At 45.5% G+C, this 9,647-nt stretch overlaps 1 protein-coding gene across 2 annotated transcripts in view; it reads left to right on the top strand.

Moving 5' to 3' along the window:
- Positions 1 to 2,611: 2,611 nt before the first annotated feature.
- LOC118780407 (glutamate receptor-interacting protein 2-like) overlaps positions 2,612 to 9,647 on the top strand; it is a 35,132-nt gene continuing 28,096 nt past the window's right edge. Inside the window, exon 1 of one of the 2 annotated variants that reach the window (XM_036532868.1) lies at positions 2,612 to 2,854. In XM_036532868.1, the coding sequence (XP_036388761.1) occupies positions 2,800 to 2,854 (55 nt within the window). In that variant the 5' untranslated portion in view covers positions 2,612 to 2,799. Of the gene's footprint in view, positions 2,855 to 5,080; positions 5,196 to 9,647 lie in introns of those variants that run through there. The other variant, XM_036532870.1, reaches the window with a different exon arrangement.

Raw genomic sequence — 9,647 nt, 5'->3', positions numbered from 1 at the left:
AATGGCCGAACCCAAAGGATCGTGACCCTGGTAACACACAGATGGAGCAGGCCCTGGTGTTTTAGTGTTTGGAGAGGGAGCACCTTATCATAATCATCCTGTTTCATCATTCATCATTCCTCTTGGAATGATGTCTTTAAATAACTGGAAGTTATTTCTCCATTTCTCTGCCTGGTTTGGCAGCAGTGTGGCTGTTTACGCCAGAAAAGAGCGATTGAAAAAACAGAGAGAGGAAAGCGGCCGGCTGATGAATATTTACCTCTCCAGCAGTGACTGGCACCTGGTCATGCAGGGCAACACGTCCGTCATCTGACCGTCATCTGCCACTTCAGCTGGGGTTGGGGGGGAGGACGGACAGACAGAATCTTAACGCAGTGAGGGGTTAGCGTCTATGAACCTGTGGTTGAAAAAAAATAAGCATCTACAAAAGTTTTTAATCAAGGTTCTAAACGTCCACATCGGTAAGAGTGCTGAGATGGTGTTCTGCCGAGGGGGCCTGTCGCAGTCCGTCTGGCAGCTCTGCTGGCTGTGACACTCCACCTCTCACCCCGGCAGGGCCTCTGAACACCCCTCACGCTTCGGCTGCTTCTGGAATCCTGAGTGTCATATCGTCATATGCTGACCTCAAATATATTAATTTTACAGTGGTTCTAATGAGCTGCTGCAGCACAGTAAGTTTTCATCAGTCCATCCATGAATGAATCAGGATCATTCAGGCCTGTGGGCTGTGGCAGGGGAATGAAATGCTTGCTCTTGCTAGGGCTGGTTTAGGATTAGGGTTAGGGTTAGAAAGGGGAATGTTTGCTCTGATTGTGCTGACCGAGAGAGATGCATTTCACCTGTTCGCACAGTGGCCTTTACTGGGACCATTAAAGTGCTGTACTCAGTCAGGGGTTCAAACAGTCTCCTGCTACCCCAGAATATGTGGCAAAGCTCGTGGGATCTCACACAAATGGCTAAATTTGCTTTGTTACCCAGGACAAAACAGTCTGGTTGGCTGTAATCCCTGCTTGCTGTATCGTGTTCTGTATTGTGAGGCACACCCCCATCCAAAGGATGTGCCTGTTGAGTCACTGAACGCTGGACTGGCGGTGGGGCAGTCTGAGACCCCTCCTGACTGCACAGTCTCTGTGAATCTCCCCGCCACAGGAGAGGGGGAGTGAGGGAGTGGAGAGCCGGAGAGAGGCAATTACTTCTAGTTGAGCTGCAGCAACAAAATGGAAGTCTCTGGGGAGCCAATGAGCAGGCAGTTTCTCCTGTGAGCAGTGTGGAGTTGTGCAGAGAGAAAAGCTTTAATAACTGACAGACTGGAGCAGTATTCATAGTCTTAAAGGAGTTCGACAGGTATTTATACCTGCCTTTTATTACCTGATTAACATAGGTGATTACTACTGATCCCTTAATGAAATGTCTGAGAGCGGACCCAGCCTCTGTGCTGATGGCAGGGCAAACAGATTGTGTTTTTATTGTGTACTGAAAAAGGAGGCTGTGTGAACATGCCACTGGGCTCTCATTTTGTACATCAATAAGCAATGGAATAATGCCATTCTCTAAACTGATCAGTTTGGTCTGAATATTTTAGTGTGATTTATATTTCAAAACCTTTATAGCCAAAATATGATAATGAAGAAACGAGATTCAACAAGCCTTCAGGCATGGGAACAGTGCTTGTATTCATATAGGTCAGATGCACTGATCTTGTAATCACCTGGATGGCTCATGTTTGCTTAGCCAACTATAGCAGCCAATCCACATAATGTAAAGATAAGCAGATGTAATAAGATGCCGCACAAGTCCGATCTACATATGTCTCTGTGGTTGTCTTTTTGGGTGTCATGCTGCACCAACTTCTCTGCACATTCACTGATCTATACATCAGCTGGATGGGCTACCGCTATGATTTAAATCTGTAAAACCCAACAAGCTCATGGTTCACATTGTGACCTGCCTGACTGGTGGAGGGGGAGGAGTGTGGCTGACTGAGGTTATTTGAGGTCACCATAGGCATTCTGGCATTAGAATTTCTATAGTTATTTTTTCATATTGTAATGCTTTTATTGCAGCAGTCTCTAAACGGGCCCTGCTGCTGAGCATGAGGAAAATACTCTACCTTTTATTTCCGGCTCATCAGTTTAAAGAGCGAAAACCACATTTAGGAATAATTTATCATCGTGTGATATATGTTATCATTTATCCTGTTAATATGAATTCTGGGATGCAGGAGCTCCACAAGGTGCCAAGTGATTAATTACAGTCCAGTAGCTGTAATCTCAGAGAAGGTCCCAGCTCCTCTGCTGTGTGTGTGTGTGTGTGTGTGTGTGTGTGAGAGAGAGTTAGCCAGAGAAAGAAGGTTTATCAAAACTGATCGGTTTTCCTCCTCTGATTGGAATAAAAGGGGGCTCTCAGATGCCTTCTTCTTTTTCCTGCTCTGGCCACTGAGGCATCCCTCTCTCCCTCCCTGCATCGGGATGGTGCTTAAACACACTCGCCATAGCACGCTGGAACTCTCCCAGCTGGACCAGATCTGCCATGCAGAGGGAGGGAGGGAGGGAGGGAGGGAGGGAGGAAGAGAATGAGGCAGAGAGAGAGGAAAACAGGGAGACTCAGAGCTCCTCTCTTCTCCTCTTCCTGTCTCTCTGTGACTGGAACATGAGAAGCTCATTCGAGCGCCATGTGACCAGCTATCCACTGCTTCTCTGACTCCTTCTTTTGTTTTTGTGTTTTTTTTAATTGAAAGATGATTCGGTGAGGAGAGGAAGAGGAAGAGGAGGAAGAGGGGTGGCAGTGTGGGACAGCAGGATGTTTTCCGTCTCGCTGAAGTGCCGGCTGGGGGTGATTCGTCGCAGGACGAGGGGTACGGCACACCTCCGTCAGCTCCCCCTGGGGGTACAGGCTGGCACAGTCTGCTGGAAATACTGTAACTGATGCCATCTACACCGAGGTCTCTGTGTGTCGCATATTGTCATTGGAAGGAATAATGGAGTCTTTTCTGCAAGTGCATGTGCTTTAACGCTTCTAATGAAGAGCCAATAGCAGCTTTGTGTCTGTTAAGAAGGGGCCAAAGCCAGCATCTTTTGTTGGTGCTGTGGGTTCGAGTCATTCAGGGCTAGTGAGGGAATAGAGATCTGTGTCGATAGGTCTGTGGATGGGGGAAAAAAACTGAAATCCACTCTGTGCACCTGCAGTAAGAGGAACCCTACAACACGACAGGCTTCATCTGAAATTGTGTCTGTGTCCCGTAAACTACACAGAATGAAAAGCTTTCCTTATAACAGGACTGAAAGAGCTGGAGATCTTTGCTTGTGAGATGATGAGATGGTAGAGTGTCTGCTTTTGTTGTGTGTCCTTGATTATGAGTGGCTTTTTGTGCCTTCAGTGAGCTGCAGTTTCTCAGGGGTTTGCACACCCTCTAAACCTTAAACTCCTTTCAGCCTGATGTTTGTTCTTTCAAAAAAGCTCCTTGTTCAGAGACTGAGGTCTGTGTGATCGAACAGTTTAGCTGATTGAGTGAAGGTTGTTTAAGGTCCATTGCTTGGCAGAGATGGTCATGTGCTTATATACTGTAAGCACTCAACTCTGTTTGCCATGGCAACCACTCAGGAAGGTACATACCTGTGGGTTTACAGGAAAGCCTTTGAAAAATGAACCCCAACATTATAGCCAGCTGTCGCATGTCTGATACCAACAAAATGATTTTATTTTTGTCTGCAAGTTAGAGGTAGCCCTGAAACTATTATTGTTTGTATTCAATAAAAATAAGTGATATTTTTGATCATTTAAGTATTTTTGAAGTTTCTACTTCAAAAGTCAGCTTTCTTATGATATGCTTTAGGGATGGCCCTGTAAGTCATACCTGCCTTTCATTCTGCACCTCAGAATCTTCAGTGGTTTTAGTCCTGTCTGAGCCTGACGTTGAGCTGAGATGTGGAGGCCTTGTCACTGCGGCATGCTAATGAGTATCTGACTGTTTTCTGCCTGCTGTCGCCATGTCCGGCACAGCCTGGATTTTGGAAAGGGATCGTTAACGGCAGATGCGCTGCTTTTTGAACAGTTTTAATAGATAATGTTCATTTTTCTCTCCCTGATGCTTCTCACATTGTAAAGTGTGAATGGTGTGAGGCTTTGGTCCTGAAGTTTTGATATAAGCATTCTAGCTGGTGGGCACAGTATGGTTCACCTCAGAACATTCTTATGTTCCTGTCACGCCAAAATTATTTCCATACATTTTATGGCCTGGAAAATTAAGTGTGTTATCTGTTATTTAATCCTGTCATCTGAATGGTGATCAAGACTGTTCTTGAGTAAAATCAAACAAACCTGAATGATCAACCCAAAAGTCAGACACAAGTTTTAAGTAGCTTTTCAGAGTAGCACAAACCTAGCACATCTCTCGTCTTGGTATAGCGTCAGACATCTTCGCTTATTTCAGAAAATCCTTGCTCAGGCACTTGCTTCCCATAACTGTGGAACAAGGCAGATACAACGCTGGTGTGAGTTACTAAAATCTGAGGACCCACAGCGATTTGAACAGGTGCCACAGTAATCTTCTGGTACATGATTAAATTCTCTGGAGGCTACTGAAACATGTGGTTACGTAGTAAAATAATGTTTATAGACTTTCCCACAGACGAACTCACGGGAATAATATTGTAGAAAACACCTGCCATCCCTATGAGCTGCCGACCTGTCCGCCAGGTAAAGCCCACACAGGAAAGATTATGTTCCAAGTTTTGTGTAAATTTGGTTTTGTCCGAGGGGGAAATAAACGTGACGCGAACGGTCTCTGGTGCTTTGAGTATATGCAGTATTTCTGAGGAGGAAGTCGGCCTGCTGCTCTCCATACACACTGAATAAGGAAAAATGCAAGGGGCGGTGAAAGAACGGGGAGGCATCGAGCCACATTTTTTTTTCAAATCCTAGTCGCTCTCACGTGAATGCAAGGTTACAAATATTTTCTGGGGGTCAGTGAGCGTCTTCGCCCTTTAGACTGGCATTCTTTACAGGCTGCATTAGCAAATCAACGCTGCAAAGGCGAGAGCTTTTGGTTTGACGAGGATGAGAGACAGAAGCAGGTCGCGTGCATCTTTTCCACGGACGGGAATCCCACGGTCATAGTGCGAGGGGTACGAGCGCTGCTGGAGGACCCGCGGAGAGCATGCTATTCCTGCAGTCTGTCTTAAGAAGAGTCTCTAAAGGTATCACAACCTTCCTTCCATTAGTATTATTTCATTGCATTAAAAATAACTATTAATAATAACAACAGGAAAACTGATTTATTTTACGAATAGTCTATATTTGTATAATTACAATATGGAGTTCCTTTATTCATATAGATTCTAATTGTGATTTATGTGATGATGGTGAAGTCACTTTAGTGGATGCGAGGTGGAAATTTAACCTGTCTACTGCAGATATTATTGGTTATGGTTATTATGTATATTTTAATATACTTTGAATATTCATGTTGCCAAAGTATGTCTGAATGCTACGCAGGGCGTCTGCGTATCCCGCCAGAAAGTCGGACACTGTAGGGAGCTCGCTATCAGCGTTTTATCACCGCTACGGCGTACGATACTACAGTAAAGTGCCACTGCGTTGAGTGTGAAATACATGCATCTGGGTATGGCGCCTGGTGTGCACTGCTTTCACCTGGGGTGCATACCCAGCGTGGTCTTTTTTACGTCCGTCCGGATTTCCACGTGTGCTCACTGTAACGATCTCCTGGTAGGGACGCCTACAGGCTGAGCTAATTGATACAGATGACATGATCTGTATCAATTTGAGGGTTTTACGCAGAATATGACAGCGGCTGGGCACGAACATCTGGTACAGCCACGTGAGCCACGATTCATCCCGATTCCAGGCGTTTCTGACCAGTCCGCTAAAACTTTTGTGTGGGTCCAGAAGCTTGATTTTGACCGCACAGGGTATTTATGAAACAAAGTGGTGACAAAGACGTTCCGAGCTAAATGTGAGCGACAGCAGCTGTGGCGGAGTCTCCCTGGAGTGAGCGAAGAGTCCTCTCTGGCACATCGTGGTGCTGTTGGTATATGGATGCAAACCCGCCTTTGGCGAAAATTGTAACAGATTCAGTTTTCAGGAGGAGGGAGAAAGATGAAGTCTTTATCGAATTCAGGCTGACCCTCCTACCGGGACGGTGTAATTGAAATGTCTCCCACTACATCGTCTCCGTTTCCGCCGCGCACTTGTGAAAAAATCTTTTTAATAATTGATTGCGCTGGCTGACAAATTCCACCTCCCTCATAATATCAAAGCGAATATTTATGACAAGGATTTTGCCTCAGCGCTTTCACGTCTGGGCAAATATTTATTTTTGTTTATTAAGGTTCCCTCAGGGTTGGAATCTAGGACAGGTATTATTTTATTTATTTATTTATTTATTTTTGCCTTGAGCCATTTTTAAGATGTCCCGTTTTGTGCTGAAGGATTTCAGATACTGTGAAATGCAGTGATGCAGAAGCGCCGCGTGCGGTTCGCAATTCATTTACAGCCCGCCGGTCACGTGACTAGCGCACCGGCGCTCGAACGTCGCTGGTGACGCTGATATGTGCCCAATACCTGCACATGTGCAGGCCACCTTTCTACATGGTCCAGATGTTAACTGTGAATCGGAAGACATTTATGCACAGGAATTGAACGGTGATCTACAGTCGTCGTTAGTGTATTGGAATGTGGGATATACCTTACCTTCGGCTTGGTGCATTCAGGCGGGTGTTCATATTTGGCAAACACGTGCGCATGTTTATTAAGTTATTTACAGTCAAATAAGGCTAATGTTAAAGGCTAATGCCTCATTGTGAAGAGATTTCAGCTTGAGGAGAGACACCCTCACGCCTTCACCTGCCTTCCTTCCAAACAGTCTCTCGACGAGCGGATATTATTATATGGCTTCTAACATGTTATTAGCCCAAGTAGAAGAACCGAAAGTTCGGACATAACTCATAATAATGACAGATGAACTTGACCGACTTGCTGGACCAGCAGCGTTCTCTTGTCAGCAATGTAGGGTTACGCAAACTATCACATAATATATCAATTAATCATATATTCATAAGAAAGAAACGACGAAGAACGAAAAAACTTACTGAATTACACAGATAACGGATACCACACAACTGTAGCAAGGTCACACACACAAGCTTACCCTATTACTAAGTTGTACTAGTTGCAGTTAGACATGACTACCACAAGGAGTCAGTATATCTATAACTCATTGTCTGCAAAAAAACAAACAAAGAGCTTAAGATTTATCCTCTGTTGCCTGGGGATATTTTGTTGTGTGTGTATGTGTGTCAGTGAGAAGAGGCTGAAAGAACTTGTAAGCAGAGGGTTCAGATCTCACACTGTAGTTGTACCATTGGGCAAGGCACAATATGTAATTAGCTTTGTACATCAGCTGGCTGTGAAATGTAAGCCTCCCGGGTTGCTGCAGCGTGTAGCTCAGCATTGGTGTGCTGTGTACCTGATGGATAAGGCTGTGCGCTGTGCTGTGTACCTGATGGATGAGGCTGTGCTGTGTACCTGATGAATAAGGCTGTGCTGTGTACCTGATGGATGAGGCTGTGCTGTGTACCTGATGGATGAGGCTGTGCTGTGTACCTGATGGATAAGTGTGTGCTGTGTACCTGATGGATGAGGCTGTGCTGTGCACCTGATGGATGAGGCTGTGCTGTATTGCTAACTGTGTGTAGATGCAGTGTTGGGCTGTGTGCTGGTGGGAGAGGCGACTACACGGCCAGACCTCTGAGGCAGCACTGACCTGCTGGTGTAAAGTGGGACATAAACCCAGTACCCCTCAGAATGCAGAGACTATCCATGCTAGCAAGCTTGGTATTTTCCTGCGTGGAGGATTTACAGTAGAAGACATACACACGGAAAACCGCAAAGCTCTCTTCCCACTTACTGTGCTTGTGTTGATTGCTGTGATGGAGAGGTCTCTGCGGATGGATCAGATAAACTCTTGTGTTCTTCCCAAAGCTCCTCCTCCCCCTCTTCCTCCTCCTCCTCCTCCTCCTCCACTGTGCTCATGGCTTGTTGCCATCATGTCTTTCTCCTTGCACGCCTCTCTCCCTTCCCAGTGCAGGACACAGCAGCTGGAATGTGTGGCTGAATGGTCAGCTCCTTGTATCGTAGCTCATAGGTGCTCATAAGATAAGATAAGATAAAATAACACTTTATTGATCCCCAGGCGGGGAAATTTGGGAGCGATTGCTGTGGATCATGAGCACCGGGTACACAGCAGGGGCTAAACTGTGAAATATATTTAGGATTTGTATGATCAATCATAAATTACAGTATCTTGTGTTGGTGGTAGCGTGGGTGACACTGTAATGGGGTGGTTTTTAAAGGGTGGCACAGGTTGTGCAGTACAGCTCTCCTCTGCTCACCTGTAGGCCTGCTTCTCCTGAGAGCCCTCTCACCCCTGCCTGTCATTCCCATAGGCAGGGTCTGTTTCACTGCTCTTACACAATCTGTTTCTGTAAAGGTCACAGTTTATTGCTTCTTTTAAATGGATAGATTCTCTCTTTAACAGATTCTGTCTGATAATGAATGTCACTGCATTCATATTTGACAGCGTAAGTAAAGGTGCCTCCGCTACATGGGACAGTCTGAGCCCTGATGCATGCGTATTTTCCTGTTAGTTTGGGTTTCTAGTGGAAATCTCGGGGATTAAGCACGTGGGTAAGATCAGCCCCCCAGGAAACATTGTATGTATTGTATTGTTTATTGCGATCGATCCTGGGCTTAGATTGCTCGCTGTCCTCCCGGGCTCCGTGGACGTCAGTGCTGCTGCAGGCACGCGGAGGCTTTGTGCCTCTGCTGTAGGAGGTGGACAAAGGGGAGAGTCTGAAGCACAGGCCCTGCAGCTGAAGCTGAGCTGCTTCATGCAGTCGGTGTTGGAGTGTTTCTCAGCTTTGAGCTGAAGAGCTGATTATTCCCTTTCATCCTAAGACACTCCTGGTGTTTAGCTTTCACTGGAGCAAACTGCTGTACTTTTCATTTCATAAACATCAGGATTTTGACCTTGGTATTTCTTTATATTCTTTATACAATATTTCTCTTCATTCTTGATTTTTTAATTTGTTTTCTCACTTTACATGTCAGTGCTGTGTAAACGGTTATTTTGCTTTCTTATGTGTTTTATGGGCTTTGTTTTAGGATCTAGCCTGTCTCCTGCTTGTACTGTGTAGTCCTGTTGTAGTTTTGTTATAGTGTCATGTATTCTGGTGTTGCAGGGCAGTGTTGTGTTGTAGTGCAGTGCAGTACAGTTTTATGTGTACTTGACGTAGCTGATGAAGTCACTGGATGGATGTAATCCTTCCTAAAATGCTGTTAATGTGGAGTGTTGTTGTGCGGTAGCCTGTGTGTGAACTAATGTCCCTGTAATGTGTAAGCACTGGCAGGAAGTAAGCTGTGAATGTTACATAATCACTGACTGAGTTACAGACAAGCTGCTTCTGTATGTCTCAGTTTCTCAGTGTGTGTGGTGCAGTCTCAGTGTGTGTGTGTGGTGCAGTCTCAGTGTGTGTGTGTGATGCAGTCTCAGTGTGTCTGTGGTGCAGTCTCAGTGTGTGTGTGGTATAGTCTCAGTGTGTGTGTGATGCAGTCTCAGTGTGTCTGTGTGG

The sequence above is a fragment of the Megalops cyprinoides genome, chromosome 7 (genome assembly GCF_013368585.1).
Source record: "Megalops cyprinoides isolate fMegCyp1 chromosome 7, fMegCyp1.pri, whole genome shotgun sequence".
In the NCBI taxonomy this organism is placed as follows: domain Eukaryota; kingdom Metazoa; phylum Chordata; class Actinopteri; order Elopiformes; family Megalopidae; genus Megalops; species Megalops cyprinoides.
This window is presented reverse-complemented; position numbering and strand designations above follow the sequence as displayed.